General features: G+C 58.7%; 1 protein-coding gene across 2 annotated transcripts; it reads left to right on the top strand.

Annotated features, from left to right (window-relative positions):
- The first annotated feature begins 7565 nt into the window (after positions 1-7565).
- Positions 7566-22673, top strand: HID1 (HID1 domain containing). 2 transcript variants are annotated; one of them, XM_087825688.1, is made up of 19 exons: positions 7566-7643; positions 10860-11009; positions 11510-11680; positions 12182-12295; positions 12890-12996; positions 13235-13351; positions 15027-15249; positions 15445-15501; positions 16166-16306; positions 16480-16570; positions 16769-16920; positions 17015-17093; positions 18520-18684; positions 19205-19432; positions 19787-19893; positions 20364-20444; positions 21010-21101; positions 21307-21465; positions 21737-22673. In XM_087825688.1, the coding sequence occupies exons 1-19, from the start codon at positions 7578-7580 to the stop codon at positions 21798-21800; spliced, it is 2364 nt and encodes a 787-aa protein (XP_087681814.1). In that variant the 5' UTR covers positions 7566-7577; the 3' UTR covers positions 21801-22673. The 2 variants fall into 2 exon arrangements, with proteins under 2 accessions (XP_087681814.1, XP_087681815.1); XM_087825689.1 differs by lacking the exon at positions 21737-22673 and having other exon boundaries at positions 20364-20440; positions 21307-21396.
- Positions 22674-23884: the final 1211 nt, after the last annotated feature.

Below are 23884 nucleotides of genomic sequence, written 5' to 3'. Positions count from 1 at the left end.
TAACATAGTCAATGATTCTGGAGATTAGGAGGATGTGGGCATCTTGGGGCATCATAATTCCATTTACATAGAGTTTAAAGCTGGCAAAAATGAATCTAATCGGGATAGTATTTGGCCTTGGGGAGTTATGTGGGGAGCTCTGAGGGGCTGGGAGTGTTTTATTTCCTGATCTTGGTGCTGGTTACACAGGTGTATTCATTGGTGAAAATCATTGATGTGGACACTTATGATGTGCACACGTCTCTGAATATATGTTATACTTCAATAAAATAGTTTACTTATGAAGAAAAATACCCACCCTGTGGCTGAGACACAGGCAGCCTCTGCCCTTGTGTAGCTTTCATTCTAGTGGGGATAAACAAATAAATTATTACAACCCACAACATGTGCTATGAAGGGAATTGATACTATTATGCAACAGATTGCTGGGGGGGGGGGGGAGAGGCGCTAGATTTGGAATTCAGGAAAAGCCGCCCTTGAAAGGTGACATCTGAGATAGTACCTAAAGGCTGCAATGGTGCCAGCCATGCCAAACTCAGGGGGAGAGTGTTCCAGGTACAGGACATGGCAAGGTCAAAGGCCCTAAGGCAGGAAGAGCTTGACCTATTTTAGGAACTGGCAGAAGCCCAGAGTAGCTGGAGTGGAGGGGATAGAGCAGCGAAGAAATTGGAGTTGGGGCCATGGGAAGGAGTTGGGACCCCCCCCCCCACCAGTGGACAAAGAGAACCTATAGGAAGCTTTTCATCTTCAGTTGTAAAATATCACTGACAATTGTAGAGCATGGATTGGAGGGGAGCAAGAGTGGGAGCAAGAAGATGAGTTTGGAGTTTCTTTGATAGTCTGGAACAGAGGTGATGGGAAGATGGACAAGGCTGGTGGCCATGGAGATGGAGCGAGATGAAAAATATTTTTGGTGTAGAACCAAGATGTGCTGATGAATTAACTGAAGCATTGGAGCAATGATTTAACACTTCTGGCTCCAGTAACAGGATGGTGGTGATGCCACTTACTGAGATGGGGACAGAAGGAGTCTAAGGGACAACCAGTTTGCAGGGCTGAGTTCCAGAGGGATCTGGTCAGGACCCCAAGCTCACCAAGTTCCTCTCCCCATTTATTCATTTCTTCATTCTGCAGCTCTGTGTAAGTAAGTGTAACTATAGGAGCCAGGGCTGCCTCCAGGGAGTGTTGGAAGCCCCAGAAGAAAAGCAGGAGCAACGGGCTGAGGGCCAGGGCCTTGGCAGTGATGATGCTAGCAGGCCCCTCCTCTTGCCCAGCCAATGAAAAGTAGCCCCTAACCTGAAGATTCACCTCCACCCTAAGGATGTTTTCACCGATGACTTAGCCCCATGTTTGAAAACACCCAGCTCTTCGGTCATCTCTCAGCCTCTCTTTACCACACTGGCCACAACCTCAGCATTGGCTCTACCCAAATACCCTCCTTCCCTGTAGCCCCCCTCCCTGTGCCCCAGCCCCAGGAGCGCTGCCTGATAGGGACGAGCATGTTACCAAGGCTGGACTCTCACTGCTGCCCAAGCATTAGGCAGGGTGATTCAGGCTGGACTCCCCTAGGTCCCCTGAGGCTGCGGTGGGGTGGGGGGTGGGCTGAAGCTGGGCAACCACCTCAGCCAGGTTGGTGGAGCCTCCCTGACCACCTCTGCCTCCTCAGGGGATGGAGGATGGAGGCCCAGGTGGCTCACAGAGCTGTGGACACTGAGGGATGGGTTCCTGCTGCATACCGGGCCCTTTGCCCGATTCATCAGAACTCAGGCTCCTTGCCCAGTGGGATCATTCTTGGTGCCTTCAGGGCAGACTTAGTATTTTCCTTCCTCCCTTCCTTCCTTCCTTCCTTCCTTCCTTCCTTCCTTCCTTCCTTCCTTCCTTCCTTCCTTCCTTCCTTCCTTCCTTCCTTCCTTCCTTCCTTCCTTCCTTCCCTCCCTCCTTCCTTCTTAATCTTCAACCAAGGATATTTTTTTTAGTGGGAGGGATGGAGGGGCAGAGAGAGAGAGAGAGAAACGTTGATGTGAGAGCGATGCATGGGCTGATTGCCTCCCACATCACCCCTACAGGGGCTGGAGATCGAACCTGCAACCCTTGGGTGCGAGGCCTGATGCTCTAACCATAGAGCCACACCCGCCAGACTTAGTACTTTCTAAACAACTGCACGAGGAGGAAAGTCAGATCTGCCTTTGAGGAAGGAGATTCCTCTGCCTCCCTGAGCCAGCAGCCAAGGAGCCCTGGGACCCGGTTCAGGCCCTCTCCCCTAAGCAGAGAACGAGCCGCGCCCCGGCTGGGACCTGTCAGCGCCCTGACCCTGGGAGCCCCGCGCCTGGCCTCACCTGTGCCAGGCTGACCCGTCTCCCCGCGCCCCGAGTCAGGAGCGCCAGGACGCCGCGTTGACGGGCTCAGCGACCCGCAGCCTTGGGCTTCGGGACTCCCCTGCGGTGGGTTTCACACTCCGGGGACCAGGAGCACCCCCCAGTCCCTACCCGAGGAGCTCCGGATCCTAGAGGGGGACCAGAGCGCAGAAACGCACCCAGGGGGAGCTCGAAGCCCGACGCAACGCTGCGAACGCCCTCCCCGGGGGTGGGCTGGGGACTCGGACGGGACAGCCGCGGGCACACTGCCCACCCCCAGCCCAGCCGTGCCCAGCCCACCGGAAATGACGGCGCCCGCGGTGCTGACGTTAGAGGGTCTCGGTCCCTCCCAGTCGCGCGAGTGGCGCTGGGGGAGGGCCAGGGTGCCGGGCCGGAGCCTCTGGACCCTCGGCCCCCCCCCCCCCACTGCTAATCTTGGGTTGAGGTCAAGGGATCGGGCGGCACAGGACACCTTCCTCGGTGCCCTTCCCCTGCAGGCCCAGCTGCCGCCCAGCCTGTCCTCAGACATCCCAGCGCTGGGCACCGCTGCACTGAATGCTCTTGCCCCATGGGTCCTGTCCACCAGTCTGAGGTCAGTGCCTGGCGGGGTAAGGCACTTAAACATTTGAATGGGTGAGGTCATCTGGTGTCCCTCCCTTCCCCCAACAGGCCATCTGAGCCTGTCCCAGACACGATTCTCACAGTTCCTGTGGTCAGGAAGTGCTTCCACATGTCTACCTCAAATCCTGCCGTTAAGCCCTCCAGGCCTGCCATTTAGGATGCGTATGCTGAGTGTCCTCCCGCGGCCTCACCCTACTCCTCCAGTACCAGCTCAGGGGGTTGCTGGGAGGCTCCCGCGAGTTAACACAGGCCCAGTGCTTAGGGCAGGGCCTGGGCCATGCGGGCATCAGTCTGTGTTTGCCTCGAGGGTCATTATTATTATAACTATTTTTACCTGGAGGATCTATTCCTCTCGTCACTACCTCTCTTCTGGCAAGGCTCCTGGGATGGCCTGTCCAGGGACCTTGCATTCCCAGTAGAGAGTGGGGGCCCGGGGTGGGGGGCAGGCAAGGCTTTCAGTTAAGGCCAGAGCCGTGGGCCTAAGAGACCTGTGGGGAAGCTCCGGGCACTGCCGGCTGCCTGGGCTCCCACGGCGCCTTGCATGCCCACTGCACGCCCGGATCCATCTGTCAGACGAGAGCTCCTTAAGGGCAGGCGCATGGCAGGTGCCCAATGAATGGAGAAATGAGCGCCCCAAAACCAGCGGCACAATCATGCCCCTCGGCCCTTCCTCATGCAGCTCAGATCCACCTGCCCTACCTGAAACGCTCCTAAAAGCACTAAAAAACGAATCTGAGAAACAGTTGGTGAATGTATCATTCCTACTGACTGAAGTGGACAACCAAAGGGGCTCCATCTTCCACGGTCGCCCAGGAGTCATCTCCACCCCCTTATCCAATAGGTCGTTTCTGTGCGGGAGGCCAGTGCGAGGCGTCGGAGTTGCAGGGGGCAGGACAGGCCCAGGCTCTGCTCACACGAAGCTTGCATTTCACGAGGAGAGAAGTGTTTAAAACGGTGGTAAAGTTTTAGGAAACACCAGGGGCTGAAACAACAACAGCTGGGGATGGGAAAACTGTCAGGAAAAGAGGCTTTAAAGATAAGACCCCGAGGATGAGAAGGGGACAGGCACACGGAGAGTGGGAGGAGCATGTCCCAGGCAGAAGGAACAACCTGTGCAGAGATTCTGGGCAGACAGCTGGGGGGGGGGGGGGTGTGAGGAAATGTGGGAGGACCAGTGTGTCGAGCCCGGGGCTCCAGGGGAGGGGAGCAGCTGGGCAAGGCCGCGGAGGGCAGGGAGGGCTCGGTGCAGCCTGAAGAAATTGTTCCTAAAAAAGGACTGAGGTGTTTTTAATGGGGAGTGTCGTGAGCTGCATTTTACAACTGCTCGGCTGTCCTGCAGGGAAGAGATTAGAGGGGGCAGGAGGCATGGAGGCTGCTGTAGATGGAAGATGATGGGGTCCCTGGCGAGGGGGGCAGTGGAGATGATACATGTTTGGGGAATAACATCAAGACGTGGTGATGACTTGGACTTGGGGTGACAAGAAGAGAGGTGTTCTAAGCCAGAACACCTGGGAGGTGCAATTTACTGAGATGAGAACACTTACAGACAAAGGTCAGGAGAGAGGATGGGACTTAGGGGGCAAAATGTGGAGAAGAGAATCACCGACAATGTGGCAGTTTATTTTTTCTAAATCTTCACCCAAGGATATGTTTCCTGAGGATATGTTTATTGATTTTAGAGAGGGAGGAAAGGAGAGAGAGAGGGGGGAGAAATATCATCGTGAGAGAAAAACATAGGCACCCAGATAGGGGGGTCAAACCCACAGCCTGGGCATGTGCCCTGACCAGGAACTGGACACAGGATGATTCCCAACCAACTGAGCCACACTGGCCAGGGCTCAGACACTTTTCTTTTTTGCACCCTTTGGGACACTCCCTCTCAGAGCCCAGGGCCTGGCTATGAGAGGTCCAGGCCATGCAGGAGTTCCATGTAGATGATTCCAGATTCAGCCCCAGCTGAGCCCAGCCTTTAAGTCTTCCCAAGATGCCAGATGCCAGGTATGTGAATGGAGAAGCTTCCAGATGATTCCAGCACCCAGCTGTGCCGAGTTAACCCCGCCCCTAGCCATGCTAGTCTTCCCAGCTGAGACCCTAGACATTGTGGAGCAGACACAAGGCCCCTCCGCTGGGTCCTGCCTGAATTACTGACCACTGAATTTATAATACATGTTGTTTTACACCAAGATTGGTGAGGAGGCAGCAAGAGTCCCTAAAACATGTGTCAAATTGACAATCAAGGTTCCACATGGCCAACATCACCTGCATCTTTAGTCACCATGCACCTGTGACCGCCCAGGTCCAACCCTCATCTCTCACCTCCCAGCTGCATTCCCTGTGTTTGGGTCACTGTCTTTCCTGCAGCAGCCAGAATGACTTTGCTAAGACATAATGACATTATCCCCCTGCTTCCAAGGCTCCTGTTGCTCATAGAATGAGGTAAAAGCTCCTTAACAGGATGCATCAGCCCTTTATACTCTGGTCCTGGCCTGCCTCTCAAGCTTTATCTCCTGTCACTCTCTCTACTTCACCCTACCTACGTGTTTCCATTCTCTGGTTGTCCCAGGCTCTCTACCCTTCTGAGCCTTCCTTCTGCTCTCTCTACCTGCCTGGATGTGGGACATGTTCCATTTGCCCTTTCCAATCTCTTTCCATTGTCTTCACCTGCTCCATGCCCGGGAGGCTGAAGCTTTTGAGGGCCACATCCGTGGGTCCTTTGCTTTCTTGCTGTCTGAGGGTCCACTGATGCAAAGCACCAGCAGGAAATGGAGGGGAGAGGAGTGAAGGTGGGGTATCTATCCAACAGCGCCACCCTTCCAGACCCTGGGAGGCCACTGCTCCTGTGGGCCCTCTCCTACAGCTGGGCTTCCTTTAGGCTTAAGGATGGCCCAGGCTCCCCACTGCTTCTAGCCCTTACTAAGTGTCAATATTTGGTATGTCAGGCTTTTTTATAACCCATCCTAATAGGCATATAATGGTTATCATATTGTGGTTTCAATTTGCATTTCTCCAATGACTTAGATTCAGAGTTTTAATGCTACTCTGGGCTGGACTGGAGTTGGGTGATTTGTAGAGTGGACTTGTGTGTTTTTTTTTGGTGTTTTTTTAAATGTCAAATAAGGTACCATTCATTCATTCATTCATTATCTCAGAGCGATCAGAAAAGCCATGGAGCCTACTCAGGATTTCATCCAGGGCAGGGAAAACACACCTCTGGAGCAAGGACTGGCCTATTCTGTCCAGTCTGCTCACTCAGCGACAAATGGACACCCTGTCCCTCTCTTTCTTGCCTCCACACCTGTCCTACTCTGCCTTTGCGCCACCCCTTTTGCTGCCTAGGTAGTGCATCGCTCATTTTTCACCTGTGGGATTTCTATCTAAGCTAAATGTCACCTCCTGTTGAAGCATCTAGGATTTCCAGAAGCTTCCAGACATAGCATGCAAGATGATGTTGTGGAAAAAGTGCAACAACCTCTTTTGGGGTGAGTTGGATTTGCTTTTTTTTTGGCTTTGTTCCTTACAAGTTGCGAGACTTTCGGCAAGTGACTTAAATTTTTTTTTGAGCCTCAGTTTTCCCAAGTGTACAGTGCAGATGATACATACCTCAGAGGTAGGGTTCTGTTGTCAGCGATATTGTCATCACATTATTATTATTGTTTATTATTATTATTATTACGACTGCTGTGCCTCTATCAAAGGCTCACTGGCTGAATCATGGATAATTCTTTTCTTGACTCTCTCCCTAAATAACTGCTCGTAAAGGATAGGCCCTGTGCCTTAAGGGGCTGTGTGTGCTCGGGTCCCTGACACAGTGTTGCTAAATACCAGTCCCTCGACACATTTGTTGAAATGGATGGACTTAAAAGGGTTTTCAGGGAAGGCAGGTGGCCAGGAAGGAGTTGTGGGACCCACAGGGACCCCAGCTCTGATCAGGGCCCCGGGAGCTGCTTTCCTGGAGCCGGGGAAGGGAGTCAGTCTCCCTTCCACAGAGCGCAAGGCTGAGCTGGGGGCTGCCTGGACCCCTGAAAAAAAGGAACCAAGAGAGGAGATGCTAAAAAAAAAAAAAGAAAAGAAAAGAAAGGGGAGGACAGGGATTGACAAGGACGAAGCTCAGGGGAGAGGAGAGCGGGCTGAGAAAGTGTGGGCCCAGAGATGGCGGGGGGACCAGTGCTGAGGATGGGCGGGGGGCTGGGAGGACTGCGCGCCCTGGGGCTGGGTGGAGATGGGGGGTGGAGCGGGGACAGGGCTCGGACGCGGGAGGAAGGGCGCGGAGGCAGCGCGTCCAGCTGAGGACGCGGGGCCTGCGGCTGCTCGGCTGCTTAGGGTCGGAGGGTAGACGCCCGGGGCCCGGAGTGGACATCGCTGCGCCCGGCAGGTGTTGGGGGCGGGGCGACGGGGCGGGGCCTGCCGGGGGCGGGGCCAAGCGGGGGCGGGGCCGACGCCGGGCGGGGAGGCGGGCGGGGCGCAGCGCTCCTCCGGGCTCTGCGAGAGCGGCGCGGGCCGCGGGGCTGGAGCCGGCGCTGGATCCCGAGCCGGGGCTGGGGCGGGAGTCGGGGTCGGGGTCTGGGCCGGGGCCGGGGCCGGGCCGGAGCGGGCTCCAGCGACATGGGGGCGGCCGACTCCAAGCTGAATTTCCGAAAGGCGGTGATCCAGCTCACCACCAAGACGCAGGTGCGCCGGGGGCCCCGGCCTCCCCTCCCACCTGCCGGGCTGGGGGCTGGGCAGGGCCGGGGGGAGGGGTGCTGTGAGGACTGGGCTTGCCCCGAGACGGGGGAACCAGCGGGGCCGGCGGGTGATACAGAGGCCAGGGCCGGAGCCGAACCCCTTGGCCTGTGCCCCGAGGCTCCATCCCCTAGCCCTACCCCTCCGCCCCCAGCCTTCCTCCCGGGAACGTCCCTCTCCCCGCAGCCGCTGCTGCTACCTTAGGCTGACGTGTGCCTGCTCCCCGAGCCGGCGTCGCAGCTGTCGGTCCCCCCCCGTCCCCCGCCCCCTCCGCTCCTCCAGCCCAGCATCTTTAGCCTCTCCCCGCCTCCACCCACCCATCCACCTCCCTGCTCCCCTCCCTGCCCCTCGGTGCCCGCGGGTCCCTGACACACAGGCCGGGCTGACTCAATGCAAACAAAGCCAGGCCGGCGTCCGCCCTGGTCGGGGAAACAGCTGGTGCGCGGCGGCAGCAGCCTGGCTGGGCCCAGGTCGATGCCCAGGGCAGGGAAGGCCCAGCAACCTGGCAAGGGGACTTGTTCCCAGGCCCGTGGAGTCCGGTTTCCCAGCTGGGATCACTCCTGAACGGGGGCTCCTCCTCTGAGGCCCAGCTGTGGGGATGGCTGTGTTTGCCGTACCCGCTCTTCCCTGGGTGAGGGCTGATGAACCTCCAGATTGCCCTTGACCTGCCGGTGTCCGGCCTGGGGGCGTCTTGCAGCCTAGTCCATGCATGCACACTCCCCCCGGGCCACAGGTGGCACAGAAGCCACCTCCTTGCCTCCCAGAAAACGGGTCCTGGCCCCAGCAAGGCAGCTTCCTTGCCCACCCCGTCTCACCCTTGAATTCGGCCATTCTGGCCACAGGTGCCGGCCCTGACTCCCCAGATCCCTCACTTTCAAGAGAGTCAGGACCTGCTGCCATTGGGACTTTCCTCTTACCCCCAATCCCACCCCCACCCCGCTGCTCCCCAGGGCTCTCTCTTGCTCTTGGCAGTTAGAGTGGGATGGAGGGAACCATTTCCCCACAGCCAGCTGGTCACAGCTCCAGAGGCCAGACCACTGGTCCCACCCTCTCTCGTTGCCATGAGAGAAAGGTCAGGTGCTGGCAAATGCCCAGGGCCTCTGGAGAGTCCAGCTCCGCTGAGAGGTGTTTGATAGAAACCAGACCTTGCTCCTTGCCACTTTCCCCATGGCTCCTGGTTAGTTCTGGCCCTTGGCTCTCTAGGGATGGTGCTTCTAGGCCTGTGGGTGGAAGGTGGGCCAGCCCCTCAGTGTGGGGCCACAGAGAGAAGAGGGAAGGAGGCTTCTGTGTTTACCTACCTGCCAAGGGAAACACCCTGTTGGAGAAATGAACTATGGGCTGTTGGCTTAGCTGCCAGAGTCCTTTGCTGGGCTAGCAGGACTAGCTCAGCCAGGTTCTAAGGGATCTGAGTGGACTGCTCCAGCCCCTTCCCCAAAATATAGTGATGGAGCTGACTGAGGCATTGCTGTCCCATTTCCCAGCTGAGGATAATGCCTTGGCTTGGGACAGGACCAAAGCCAGAGACCAGCCCCGGTCTCCCTCCTGGGGAGCTTTGGGGACCTGTAGGTGGGAAGTGGCCTGGGCCACCTGGAGGGAGAGACCGTCCCTGAAAACTCAGGTCCTGTTTAGTGACCTAGCTTGGGCAGCTTGGGAGTGAGGACCAGATCCCAGATGATCATTTTAGACCTTGCTACTCCATGTCTCTAAGGAGATTCAGGCCAGTTGTCCACAGGGTACCCTACAGCCCTGGGACCTCAGAGGCTGTGCTGTGGACACAGTTTTGCTCTGGGCAGCGGACAAGCCGGCCCAGTGCCTTTTCCCAGGGCCTGAGCCCAAGCCACCACTGCTGGGCCTTCCTGCACTGCATCCTGTTTTCTTCCTGCCCTGGGCTAGGCCTGACCCTGGTCCTGAGGGCCAGTGGCTTTGGCTGTGTTCCCTGAGACTTTCCCAGGTGGGTGGAGCCCTGGAGGGGGACATTCCTGGACCTGGACCATCTCCTAGATCCTGCCTGTTCGGAGGTTCTCTGCTGTTGGGCAGATGAGATCTGATGTGCGTGTGAATGCCATGGTGCTGTTGGGCAGATGAGATCTGATGTGCGTGTGAATGCCAGGCAGGTCACCCTTTGCAGGCTGGAGCACTGTTGGTCCTTCCCTCCCCCCAGAGGGGTTTCAAAAGATACAGCTGGTCCCTCAGGCGGTGGGAGCTCTGCCCTGGCAGAGCTCAGGTAAGAACAGTTGGTTTCCCACCAAGGTAGCTCAGTCCCTGGCCACCCACATTGGGGTGTGATACACCTGGGCCCCAGTGAGTGTCAGAGAGCTGTCCTGGCTGAGGGCTCAAGGTGCCAGCAATCCCCAGCCCCAGGGCCCCTACTTTGGCCTCTGTTCCTCTCCCCCAGCTAACTCGCTCTACCAGTTCTGGGACTGAGGAGGCCCTGGTGCCAGGTTTGTCCAGAGGGCCAAGGCCACACATTGCCCTGGGGTGTGGCTTGGGCAGTGGGCCTGGTTACACCTGGACCTCAGTGAGGCCTGCAACCCCAGCCCTGACTTCGGACAGCCCCACTGGCCCACAGCCCTGCTTATTGACTGGGCTGAAGGGATCTCTAGGAGTAGTTACAGCCTTTAGCTGAACAAATGTTGCCTGAGCATCTGCCATATGCCTCAACTGCAAGGTCAGGGAGGGAGGGCTGGTGGACTAAAGGGGCCTCAGACCCATGGAGTCAGGGACTGTGGTGAGCGACAGCAGGGAGGGAGCAGGGTTCCAAGGTGGGAGGAGGCTTGGGGGAATGGAAATGAACACATGCCCCTTGTCTTCTTCCTGGGGGAGGGGTCTGGTCCCTGGGCACTTGAGAAAGTCTCCAGGTGGGGAGGCCCCACCAGAGAGGTGGAAGGTCACACAGTCCCTCAGGGACTGGATTAGGCTTTGGGTGCTGAACTCAATGCCCAGCCGACCCCTGACCATCTGTGCCATGTGTCCCCAGCCTGCCTGTGCTGGCCAGGGCTCATGGTAGCTGAAGGATGTCCTTCACCTGGGAAGGCTCCTGGGTACCAGAAGGGATGGAGTAGGGGCCATGGCTTCCCTCTTGGGGGCTTCCTTGGCTACATGTTGGGCAAACTGTGGGCCCTTTGGCAAGGGATTGTGCAACTCTGGACCCTGGGTCCCCCACAGCCTGTGGAAGCCACCGATGACGCCTTTTGGGACCAGTTCTGGGCGGACACGGCCACCTCAGTGCAGGATGTCTTTGCGCTGGTGCCCGCGGCGGAGATCCGGGCCGTGCGGGAGGAGTCACCCTCCAACCTGGCCACTCTATGCTACAAGGTGAGGGGTGCCTGGTCCCTCACTGCCACTCCCAGCTGAGCCATTTACCACCCTTGTGGGGAAACTGAAGCTGGCCCAGCCCTGGTCCAAGAGGGTGGGCACCCAGCACATCCCGCCACACAGGGCTGGCTGGGCTCTGGGTGCTGGGGAGGTGATCATGGCACCCACCATCTGTGAGGGCTTCCTCCGGGCTAGACCTTGCTGAGCACTTCCCATGGGTCTACTCAGTTAGCTTCCCATGGGCTGCTACGATTAGTGTTGCCATTTTACAGACAAGGAAACTGAGGCTCAGGTGGGTGGTCACTTAGCAAGATCTCCACCGGTGAGTGGTGGATGGGACATGGGCTGGCTGACCCTGTTTGGAGGAGTGGCCCTGTGGGTAGGGCCTCCACTTGTGGCCCCAATGCCTATCTCCCTCTGGAGCCTGGGGTGCCCACCCTGAGCCACGTGCCAGGCCCCACTCCCCGCCCTTCCAGTGTGCCCCTCTGCCTGTCCCATAGGCTGTGGAGAAGCTGGTGCAGGGAGCCGAGAGCGGCTGCCACTCGGAGAAGGAGAAGCAGATTGTTCTGAACTGCAGCCGGCTTCTCACCCGCGTGCTGCCCTACATCTTTGAGGACCCGGACTGGAGGGGCTTCTTCTGGTCCACAGTGCCCGGGGCAGGGCGAGGAGGGGTTCGTGGGCTTGATCGGGTGGGGCTGGGTGCTCAGCAAGAACCTGGTCCAGGGCAAGAACCAAGTTCAGGGACGGCCACGTTCCCACAGACCTCTCCCGGGCTTTGGGAAGTGCAGGGAAGGGGGAGTGGGCGTTAACTCCTCCCTGAGCCCTGGTTCCTCTCCTATAGGGGTTCTCTGCCCCTGCAGCGGGGCAGAGATGGGCACAGAGCAGCTGGGCCCTCTCCCTCGGTCTCCCACCTGTTCCCGCCCTGGGTTTATCTCCAGGCACCTGGCCAGGGGGCGGCCCAGTGGTTCCCTGCAGGATGGAGACTCCAGAGTTTAGGGGACACGTGTGGCCTGGCCCCTCCCAGTCAGTAGGAGGTTTCCTCACTGCTCCCAGTCCACTCCAGGTTCTGTCCCAGTGGGCCCAGACCCCAGCCTTCTCCCCCCAAGTCCCAGGGCCACCTCTCTGTGGCCAGCTACCACTGAGGTGGCCCCTGGGTGCTGTGTCCTGAGCAGGGAGAGGACGATGACGAGAATGCCAGGCCCCTGGCGGAGTCCCTGCTCCTGGCCATTGCTGACTTGCTCTTCTGCCCAGATTTTACTGTCCAGAGCCACCGGAGGAGCACTGTGGTGAGAGCCCCCACCCCCGCCCCGGGCTGGGGAGGGCTCTAGTTCTGGGTTTGGCTGACTGAAGTTGTCTCGTGCGGGATGTTTCGGCTGCTCAGGGAAAGCTGGGCTGCCTGGCATGCATGGTCCCAGGGAGGGGGTGGTGGCTGGCACAGCTGGAGTGGAGCCACCTGGTGCCTGGCCATGCCCCCTGCATCCGGGAGGCTGAGCACAGGCTCCCATTGTCCTCGCCTGGGCGGTGGGTAGGGTGTGGGGCTGGGCATAGGAGGCCTGACCCTTTCACTTCCCGTGGGCCCATGGACTTGACCTTGAGTGCTTTCTGCCTCCCACCTCCACACCCCTCCACACACCCAATTCCATTCCCCTCCCTCACTATCTCTCTCTCCCTGTCTCACTCTGGACTGAGCAAGTAAAAGAACCAGACTGAAGAAAAGTGAGCTTTCAAGAGGCTGAGAACATTCGTTTCTCCCCTGTGCATTAGCACCTGGCAGCTTTGAGAATCTGTCTTTGGGATAACATGAGGCTCTCTGTCCCAGGGACAGTAGGGGACTTAGGCTGGCCACCCGCAGCCTGATCTCTCCCTGACCCTGTCCCCAGGACTTGGCGGAGGACATGCACTCCCTGGACAGTTGTGAATACATCTGGGAGGCTGGTGTGGGCTTCGCTCATTCCCCCCAACCCAACTATATCCACGACATGAACCGGTGAGCTTCTTGGACCCAGAGCTTGCGGCATGCTGGACCCCAGGCCTGGCCCCTGCACAGCCAGGGAGGGAACCATCCGTGGGGCCTTACAAAGAGATGCTGCCCAACATCATGACCCACCAGCCTCACAGGGATAAAACGGGGCCATTTCTTTTCATGGACCGGAGCCGGGGCTGGGCAGGGTGGGCCCGCCCTCCCAGAGAACTGGGATCCTCAGGCACTGAACTCCCTCCCCAAGGACGGAGCTGCTGAAGCTGCTGCTGACGTGCTTCTCGGAGGCCATGTACCTGCCCCCAGCTCCGGACAGTGGCAGCACCAACCCGTGGGTGCAGTTCTTTTGTTCCACGGAGAACAGGTGAGGGGCCCTGGCCTTTCTTTCCCTCTTCCCCTTGTTCCAGGCAGCAGAGCCCTGGAGCTGAGGCCACCTCCAGCTCTAGGATAGGAGTCTTATTGGGTGAGAGGTGCTGCCGTCTGGTGGTCATGACCTATAACTTAATAGCTGCACCTTGTTGCCAGAGCCGTCCAGTGTCCCATTGGGGGGCCCTTGGTACTGGTGCCTGGATCCTCCATCTAGTAGAAATATAATGTGAAACATACATGCAGTTTAAACACTTCCAGGAGTGACATTAAAAAGTAAAAGTGAAACTAAAAGTAAAGGTGAAATTAATTTTAATAATATGCTTGATTTAACCCAACATATCCAAAATATTAGCATTTAACATGTAATCAATATACAAAATTACTGAGATGTTTTGCATTCTCTTTTCATGCTAAGTTTTCAGAATCAGGTGTATGGTTTACGCTTACAGCACATCTCAGTTTGCACCAGCCACATTTTAAGCTCTCGGGAGCTACACCTGGCTTGTATGGGGCAGTGCAGTTTAGACAGCGGATGAGGAGGGGGCACAATGAATACCCTGAAGGGTGGGGAAGCCTGGCTCGCATGGGGGCGCTCATGAGCCATGGGGGCCCATAGGAGTGCAAGGAGGTGTCACATGGCGGGATCGAGGTACTTCAGCTGGGCAGCTCCCGCTGTGCCCAGGCTGTGCTGGAGGCACAGGAGTTAGTGTCCCAGAGCCCTGGTTCACCTGCTTACTTCCAGACTCGATGCCCACATGATATGCCTCATTTTTCAGGTTTTCCTGGCCTCCTGCCCAACCTTCCCCACGCCCCTGCCCGGAAGGGAACCCAGGTGACTCCCGCCACCAGCCACAGTCCAGAGCTGGCCAGTTTTCTTTCTCACCAGCCTTATCAGGCAAATGGCCATGTTGTGCCACTCTTTTGACCTCTCTGGGTCTCAGTTTCCTCATCTGTAAGATGAGGAGCTTGAACCCTGACATCTTACAAATCTCTGAATGGAGTCATTCTGTGGCCTGGGAACTGGGTGACTGAGCATGTGCTCTGCTTCTTGTGGGGAAGCCTCCCTCCCTGTGGGCCACCAGCCCCTTCTCAGGAGCCCAGGGAGGGTACCTGTCCCGCAAAACCGGGGCGGGGGGCACATCATTAAACCTTTGCCCGAGTCTGTAGATGGTGCAGCACCAAGACTGAACCCCGATGGAAACTGGCCTTTGGGTGGTTATTGCGTCGACGTAGGCCCATCGGTTGTGCGATAGTGGGGGGGCCGTGCCCATGTGGGGCGGGGTATGTGGCACATCTCTGTACCTTCTTCAGTTTTGCTGTGAACCTCTAAAATATAAAGTGTTTTTTTAAAAAATAGAAGAATAGGCTTCACCCCTGGCGGGAGGAATCTAAGGCGTGTGGACAGGACTTCCTACCAAGACCCCTCCTGACAGGCCACCCCTCTTGGTGATAAATTCTTCCTGCCCTCGGCCCCGCCCGGTGTGGGTCCCGGAGGCAGACCAGGCCGCGGAGGTGTCCTTCTAGTCAGGAAGGGACAAGCCCCTGGTTCTGCTGTCCGGCCTCCAGCCCAGGCTGGCACTGAAACTCGTGCTGAATGAGCGGGTGGCTGGCTGGGGGCACGGAGGGCCGGGCCTGGCGGGGTCGCTGCAGTCGCCCCTCCTCTCCCGCAGACACGCCCTGCCCCTCTTCACCTCCCTGCTCAACACCGTGTGTGCCTATGACCCTGTGGGCTATGGGATCCCCTACAACCACCTGCTCTTCTCCGACTACCGGGAACCCCTGGTGGAGGAGGCTGCCCAGGTGCTGATCGTCACCTTGGACCATGACAGCGCCACCAGTGCCAACCCCACCGTGGATGGCACCACCACAGGCACCGCCATGGACGATGTTGATGTAAGGATGGGAGGGAGAGGGCAGGGCCTCTGGCCAGGTGGCACCACCTCTGGCAGAGCTGGGCAAGGGATACCCAGTGGGTACCTCATGGTGAGCCTGGGGGTCAAGGGGCAAGGGGCACAGCTGCCAACACCTAGGCCTGGGGTAGGGGCACAGGGTGGGGGCTCCTTCTCACTCCGGCTCCACCCTTGGCAGCCTCCAGGGCCCGAGAACCTGTTTGTGAACTACCTGTCCCGAATCCACCGTGAGGAGGTGAGTTTAACACTGCTCTTGCTCAGGGGGGTTCTCAGTGCCCATCCCACAGTAGCTATGGCCTTGCAGGGGGTGAGGGGATGCAGGTGAGACAGGAGTGGGAGAGTTCTGACCCTAACATTTAGGAACCACAGTCCCCATGGACTCAGGCCACCCCAGTAAAATAGAGTAGGTCTGTGAGGGTTTCAAAATGCAGAAAAGGGGTGATGGCTTCAACTGGGTGAGGGTAGCTGGGAAGGCTTCCAGGAGGAGGTGGCTCTGATGTCAAATTTCTCAAAGGTCGAGGGAGGGGATGTAGTGGACCTAAAGGCCAGGCAGACCCAAGTTCATGTGTCTTGTGACCTTGGGGGCTCGGTTATGTGATCCCAAAGCTCTAACTTGTGCAGCTGTAACATGGGGACAGCAGCTATTCACTTGCCTTGTTGTGAGGATTAATTGAGAGCACAGCCCAATGTGTAGTAGGTGCTCAGTGAGTGGCCCTTCTTGGCGGAAGGGGCCTTCCAGGCCAGCCTTGGACTCATCTTCCTGAGGGGCTCACCCCAAGACAGCTATTGATGATGTTAGAATCTGGGCCTCTCAGGCTGTCAGGGTGGAGTCAGGTTTGGGGAAGTGAGGAGGCATTTGTAGGGAGCTGGACTGGACAGGCCCCTGCTCTCCCTCCCAGGACTTCCAGTTTATCCTCAAGGGCATAGCCCGGCTGCTGTCCAACCCCCTGCTCCAGACCTACCTGCCCAACTCCACCAAGAAGATCCAGTTCCACCAGGAGCTGCTGGTCCTCTTCTGGAAGCTCTGTGACTTCAACAAGGTGAGCCAGCTGCAGGGCACAGCCTGGCGGGCAGTGGTCCGCCCTTGTGAGGAGTGGCCACTCAGCCTAGGCCAGGGATGGGGACAGTGTCTGGGGAGACTCCCAGGAAGGGGAAAGAGTGGGGCGGAGCTGCCCCCCTGACCCTGCCCGCCTGTTCCTTCCCCCTCCCCCAGAAATTCCTCTTCTTTGTGCTAAAGAGCAGCGATGTGCTGGACATCCTGGTCCCCATCCTCTACTTCCTCAACGATGCCCGCGCAGATCAGTGTAAGGAGGGGGTGGGCTCAGGATGGGCGGGGTCCCTGAGAGGGGTGGTCCCGCCGGTCTCTCTGTCTCCCAGGAGCTCAGGCCTGGTGCCTTGAGGGGGGCTTTTTCCAGTTCCCCCAGGATGGGCCCCTGCCCATTGGCTCCCTTCCTCCCCTCCTCACCCTGGGTGGTGACGCCCCCCCATGCCACCTGTCGCAGCTCGGGTGGGCCTGATGCACATTGGTGTCTTCATCTTGCTGCTTCTGAGTGGGGAGCGGAACTTCGGGGTGCGGCTGAACAAGCCCTATTCAGTGCGCGTGCCCATGGACATTCCGGTCTTCACGGGTACCCATGCTGACCTGCTCATTGTGGTAAGGGGACACCTGGGTGCATGGGGTGATGTCCTCTTGGCTGAGTTTGGAGGCAGAGGGGACCCCATGGCTGCCCCTCTGCTCCCCCCGGCAGGTGTTCCACAAGATCATCACCAGTGGGCACCAGCGGCTGCAGCCCCTCTTCGACTGCCTGCTCACCATCGTGGTGAACGGTAGGGCCCAGAACACGCCTTCGCCCTGCTCACCGACAGGTGGCGCTAGGCCACAGGCGAACCTTCCAGCGGCTCCCTGGTTCAAGCCCACCTTGTCCCGTAGAAATATAAGGGCAGCCACCTATATACTGGTCAGTTTTCTAGTAGCCACATTAAAAAAGAAAGAAAGAGGTGACAATAATTTTTTTTTTTAAATATATCTTTATTGATTTCAGAGAGAGGAAAGGAGAGGGAGAGAGAGAGATAGAAACATCAATGATGAGAGAGTCATTGACCGGCGGCAGCCTGCAATCCGGGCATGTGCCCTGACCGGGAATCGAACCCTGATCGCCTGGATCCTAGGTCGACGCTTTAACCACTGAGCCACGCCTGGCCGGGCAACAATAATTTTATAGTATATTTTATTTAACCCACTATCCAGGGTACCATCATCTCAAAAAATTATTGGCTTGGACCAGCTCAGTCCTGGGTGCAGTGATGTGGCCCACCCACCATGGAGGGCTGCAGACAGCTGCCTGGGAGGGGAGGGGGCTCAGGTTGGCTGGAGAGCTGGGCCCAGCAAGGTGGTAGTGGTGGGCTGGGGCACGATGACTCTAATGTGGCCACCTTTTGGAGACCGTGGTCCTGGGTGGGAGGGACTGATTTTCCTGTGGTCTGGTTTCGACTCCAGGAGGAGGGGTGGTGCAGGGCCTCTAGCTCCACTGGAGTTCAGGGACCTTCCCTTAATTGTTCACCCCCTGGCTCTATTGTTCAAACCTGAACCAAGCACCAGCTAAGTGTGGCCGGCTCGGAGAATGCATTTGTGAACCAGACAGCCGCTGTCCCTGCCCCAGCTTGGTGAGGCAGAGGGACATGAGACAAAGAAGCACGCAGGGCGATCAATATGTGCCTTTGAGATGTGTGCAGTGCTTTGTCTCTGATCCCCCCTCACGGGCTGTGTAAAAGTTGTGTGCCTAATTATGTGGAGAATGTCAAGTGGCTATTCTAGCAAGACCTAAAGCTCATGAGTTTGTATTCCTGCCCAATAGTATTATAACTGGGGAACTCTGGGCAAGTTTCATACCTCTCCGAGCTTCAGTGTCCTCATCTGTAAAATGGGGATGGTTTCGTCTGTGTCTCACCCCCCTCTCAGAGGTGGGGAGGAGTGGGAAGATGGTGTGCGTGAGTGGTTTTGTAAACAGTACAGCTGTCCACTTGGTGGAGGGACAAGTGTGGGGCCTAAACTGCTCCCTGGGGCTCTGCAAAAGTCATGGCCAGGGTGGCCTTGGCCTCGGCCTCTCGGGGTGCGCTCTCCCTGGCTTTTCAGGGACTTCACAGGCAGGGGGTGGGGAGGGCTTGGGAGCAGGAGCATCTCGTCCTACTCAGGCCCAGGACGTGCAGGGATGGCTGATGGGGCCCCAGGAGTAAGCTGAGCCCTCCCCTTCAGTGTCCCCCTACCTCAAGAGCCTGTCCATGGTGGCTGCCAACAAGCTGCTGCACCTGCTGGAGGCCTTCTCCACCACCTGGTTCCTCTTCTCTGCTGCTCAGAACCACCACCTGGTCTTCTTCCTCCTTGAGGTCTTCAACAACATCATCCAGTACCAGTTTGACGGTGAGGCACCGTCCAAGCCCCGGGCCTGGCCTCGGGGGCGAGGAGACCTTGTTAACTCTGTGGCTGTTGACATATAACCTCACTGGGCCTCAGTTTCCCATCTGTGGGATGGTCATAGTGATAGTACGAAGAGGCCCTATCTCAGAGGGTGTTGGGAGGATTATGTAAAATAACTTACAAAAACACTTAGCACAGGGCCTGGTGACTTAAATATGAGCAGTTATTATTATTTCCAAAATAAGTAAAATTTGCAGGGAAAAGCATTTTGGAGACGGGCACAGGGGGAGCTCAGCCCAGAAGCTCTTTTCCAAAAAGGTCCATCTTGGTGTAGCCACAGTTTGCACACACCACTGGGTGCTAGGGCCACTGGGTGCTGGCCTTGCCCAGGCTCCTTCTCTTGGGCGTGTCTCCTCCCCCTGGGTCGACACCCTCCTGTCCTCCAAATTCCCTGTCCCAGGAAGCCCCCAGGTGGAGCGGGAGGCAAGGGGCCTCCCTGAAGCGAGACACTCCTTCCCCACAGGCAACTCCAACCTGGTCTATGCCATCATCCGGAAGCGCAGCGTCTTCCACCAGCTGGCCAACCTGCCCACCGACCCGCCCGCCATCCACAAGGCCCTGCAGCGGCGCCGAAAGGCCCCGGAGCCCTTGTCCCGCACCAGCTCACAGGAGGGCGCCTCCATGGAGGGCTCCCGCCCCGCCGCCCCCGCCGAGCCCGGCACCCTCAAGACCAGCCTGGTGGCCACCCCAGGTCTGGCTCTGGCAGGTGGCAGAGGGTGTGGAGACCGGTATGGTTGGGGGGTGGACAGGGTCTTTGGGGTGTGTCACCCCATCTCTGGCAACAGAAACAGCTTGAGTTGGGATGGCAACTGGGGTGGGGGCAGAGACACTGGAGTACAGAGGGGAAGCTTAGTGGGGCTCTGGGCCTCAAGCCTGGGTGTGGGCTCTGGGAGGGGTGGGCACAGGGGTGGGGGCATTGGGCCATCAGGCAGAGGGTCTCTAAAGTGGGTGGAGGAAAGAGGGAGCCTCGAGGGAGCGGCCCAGTGGAGATGCTGTCTAGGAGGGGCACTGGGCAGGTGTCCTCACGCCCCTCTGGGCCCCCCAGGCATTGACAAGCTGACGGAGAAGTCTCAGGTGTCAGAGGATGGCACCTTGCGATCCGTGGAGCCCACACGCCAACAGAGCTCCGCAGATGGCAGTCCAGCTGAGGAGGTGGGCGACAGGGCTCCTGGAGTTGGGTGAGGCTGGGCGCTCCCTTTCTCCCTTGGCCAGCCAAGGCACTTTGGGGCCGCCTGCAGCAGAGGGCAGGTGCCTGGCTGGCTCTCTGGGGAGGGGGCTTTCACCGACCCCTCCCTTTTTTATTGATCATGGGCTTGAGCCCTTGACCTTCAGCCTCTCATCCATCAGCCTTATCTGAGGCTGGGCTGGCCTTTACCCTAAACCTGTCACTGAGCTGGGCAGGGCCGGGCAGGGCCTGGGGCGCAGGGCAAAGGGTGCCAGGCTGAGCTGTCCCCTCAGTTGGGAGTGAGCCCCCCATGCACACAGGCCAGTGGAGAGACCTCATTGCCCTCATGGGTTCTGGACTGTGGGATGGGCTGGAAGAGGGGCTACTTCTCTGCCCTCTGCCCCAACCCTGTACCTGTGCCTTCCACCCCTTACCCCCATTCCCTTCTCGGGACCAGGAGCCCAGCCAGGCCTGGTGGGAGCAGCAGCGACTGTCCAGTGCATCGGCCAGTGGGCAGTGGAGCCCGACATCGGAGTGGGTGAGGGTTTGGGCAGGTGGCACCCACGTGGGGGCTGGGTCAGGAGCTCCTGGGACTGGGAACAGCTCAGTAAAGGCTTGATGGGAATGTGTCCAAGTCCAAGGACTGGCCTGGGAACCAGACTCAGGATCAGTCCTCCCGGCTGGGTGGCCTTGGTCTCCCTCTGACTCAGTTGCTTCCTCTGTAGCGGGTGGAGCTTCAGTTGCCCACAGCACGAACTTTCTCAATAAATCACCCTTTTTGCTTCCTTCCCTGAATCACTTGCCCATCCCTTGTGTGTTTCCTGAGGTCACCACTACTAATGGCACTTGCATGGGGTAATGAACATACCCGCCTGATCATGCTGTTGTGAGGCTCCAAGGGGACAGTGTCTGGCATGTAGTATGTGCTCAGTGCGAGGCCACAGCTCTTACCATGAAAAGTAGCCACCGTTCATGGGTGCTTCCCCGTGCCAGGCCCTTGCTGTTTGCCTTGGGAAGCCTGTAGTTCTGGGTCAGGGGTCAGGCCTGTCCCATAGCCTCTGGCGGCTGCTTCCCCAGCCCGAGGAATCCTGGTGCCCCCCCAGGTCCTCTCCTGGAAGTCGAAGCTGCCACTGCAGACCATCATGAGGCTGCTCCAGGTGCTGGTGCCCCAGGTGGAGAAGATCTGCATTGACAAGTGAGGCTGTGGTGGGTCACAGTGGGGGTGGGGGTGGGGGCGGGAGAGGTAGGTGGGCTTTGAGGAGGGGCCAGTTCAGGCCTGGATGGGGTGTGACTGGGGCCACAGACCTCGGGGGTCCAGGGTGAGCCCCATGCTCCCCTTGGCCTTCAAGGTGGGCTTTCCACACGAGCATGTGGCAGACCCCCTCACCCGTCCCCGGCAGGGGCCTGACGGACGAGTCGGAGATCCTGCGGTTCTTGCAGCATGGCACCCTGGTGGGGCTGCTGCCCGTGCCCCACCCCATCCTCATTCGAAAGTACCAGGCCAACTCGGGCACGGCCATGTGGTTCCGCACCTACATGTGGGGTGTCATCTATCTGAGGTGGGCCACGTGGGGGCGGGGCAGCTGCCGGCCTGGGTGGGTCTGGTGTCCGCCTGAGAGCCTGCCCAGTGGGGCTCAGCGGGGGTCTCAGCACCGGGTCCCACCATCCTAGTGGGGTTAATGTCAAGGCAGTCAACCAGGGTGGTCCTGCCTGGTTGTGGGCACCCACAGTCCGGGGTGGGACATCGGGGTGGGACGTCAGGGTGGGAGGGGTTTGGGCTGTATCTCTGTGAGGCCTCCCAGGACCCAGGACAACCTACTCCCTCCGCAGGAATGTGGACCCGCCCGTCTGGTATGACACCGACGTGAAGCTGTTTGAGATCCAGCGGGTGTGAGGATGGAAGCCTACAGGGACAGGGGCCGGGGAGGGTGGGGCCCTGGGCCCCCTCATCCATCCCCCCTGCCCCGACCCACGGACAGTTCTGAGCTTTAACTCACTCTGATCAGGGCTGGGGGCTAGCACAGTGACCGAGTCCTAGGTGGCAGGCCCCAGAGGCCCCTTGTGGCTGGGATGCTGGGGATCAGCTCTGACCTTCCCCGAACTCCCCTCCTCGCCCTGGAGCACCCCGTCTCTGCGGCTGTAGGCCCCAGCCGGAGCCCCACCTCCCTTTTTCCCCCTTCAAGACCTGTTTCTATGCTGACCCTCAGTGCCTGCCCAGCTCCTGCGCTGCTCACCCCAGAGGCCATCAGGGCACTGGGCCCTAATGGGTTGCCCAAAAGGGAGCTGAGGGCTGTCTTTTGAGGGACCTGGGCAGGGTGAGGGGCCTGGCCAAGTTTCCTAACCTGAAACCACCTGGTCCAGGCCTGGCTCACTGTCAGGGCCTGTGGGAGGAGGGCGGGTGGCCGGGCTGCTTGAGGAGGGGGCTGGGGACTGGCCGGCTGCAAAAGCCAGATTGGGGTCCCATGCATTTCAGGGTTTTGGAGTAGGGTGTGGAGGGTGTCCTGCTATATTCTTCCAGGGCGGTGGATGCAGCGTGGCTCCCTCTAATATCCAGAAGTGGGGCAAAAGGAATGAGGAGGGGCAGCTGTTCAGTCCTCCTGCCCCCACCCACTGCCTGGAGGACTGGGGGGCAGGGTGCCACCGTCTGCCCTCCCCTCCGTCCTCTGGGCTCTGGCCTCTGGCCTCTGGCTCTCCCTCACCCCACCTGTGTCAGTACAATCTTTGCTCTGTACAATCGGCCTCTACACAATAAACACCCCTCTCCACACCCCGGCTCTTCGTACTTGGAGGGGAGGGTCCAGCCGTGGCCCTTGTCACCAGGGGAGCTGGGGATTCTGCCTCCCAGAGTCAGTCCCCAGAGGGCCTTAGTGCTGGCTGGGAACCTGTGTTTATCATTCTCTTGGGGGTGGGGATGGGGATAGAGAATTGGACCTCTGGGCTGTGGCCGCCCAGAGAAAGAACCTACACAGGAGAGGTGAGGGGCCTACCTCTCAGCTGTCTGTTTCACTCCCAGGGGCCCTGCTGGCCCGGGCAGCCACTGAGAGTACTGGGGGTTCCTGGGGCTTAGGCCTGTGCTTTCCAGTGTCCAGCGTCATGGGGAGGGGCCCAGAGGCATGTGAGAGCTGCCCGCAGGCCTGGGGCTGCCCTCCCCCGGCCTCACCAAGCCTCACCCTGGGCCCGGCCTGGTGCTTGCACTGGGCTCTGGGAGATGGATGGCCTGTCATATCTGCCCTTTCTGCCTGATGGCTGAGGATCCAGCAGGCCTAGGGACCCAGCAGCCAAAGGCCACAGCCCCTGTGCTGAGCCAGCTTGGGAAAGTCACCTGCGGCTCTCTGTCGGAGAGAGGGTGTGCTGATGAGGGGTGGGGGGACTTGAGAGCCCTGGCCCCTCTCTTTCCCCCTCCCATGGATCAGACAAGAACTGGTTTCGACCTCTCCTGGCCCAGAAACAAGACTGTCTCAGCCCACAGCCCTGCCCAGAAGGACAGTCCCTTCCCACCATACCCAAGTGGCAGTTCTGTCCCTGGGAACAAATGCCATGAAGCCCAAATGTAATCAATCAAACAAACAGAGTTTATGGCAGTGGGAGAGAGCTGTTGAACCCTGCCTGGCAGCTAATTAATGAGCTCATTAGGCTGTGTGGGGAAAGCAGGGCAGGGCTGCCTGCCGAGCTGTCTGCTTCCAGGGTGCCCTGGGCCTGGCTTGGACCATGGGCCCTTCTTCAGGCAGGAGGCAGACCCCAGAGATCTGGCTGGGGTGTCCCTCTCCAAGCTCCCCAGACTCAGTCATTTAGGGCTGGCCCTGCCAGAGTAGCTGTGGGGCTTCCTGGGTATATCCTGGGCTGTACTAATGTGGGGGTGAGCTGGGGCAGGCACATGCCCAGTGATCCACTCCCCCCTCCCCACCCCCCTTAGTGAGGCTCTGGGGAAGGGGAGGCTTTGGGGAACCCAGGCTGCCCTAAGCACCCCTGGAATGGGGC

The sequence above is a fragment of the Miniopterus natalensis genome, chromosome 17, assembly GCF_054644295.1.
Source record: "Miniopterus natalensis isolate mMinNat1 chromosome 17, mMinNat1.hap1, whole genome shotgun sequence".
Taxonomy (NCBI): domain Eukaryota; kingdom Metazoa; phylum Chordata; class Mammalia; order Chiroptera; family Miniopteridae; genus Miniopterus; species Miniopterus natalensis.
This window is presented reverse-complemented; position numbering and strand designations above follow the sequence as displayed.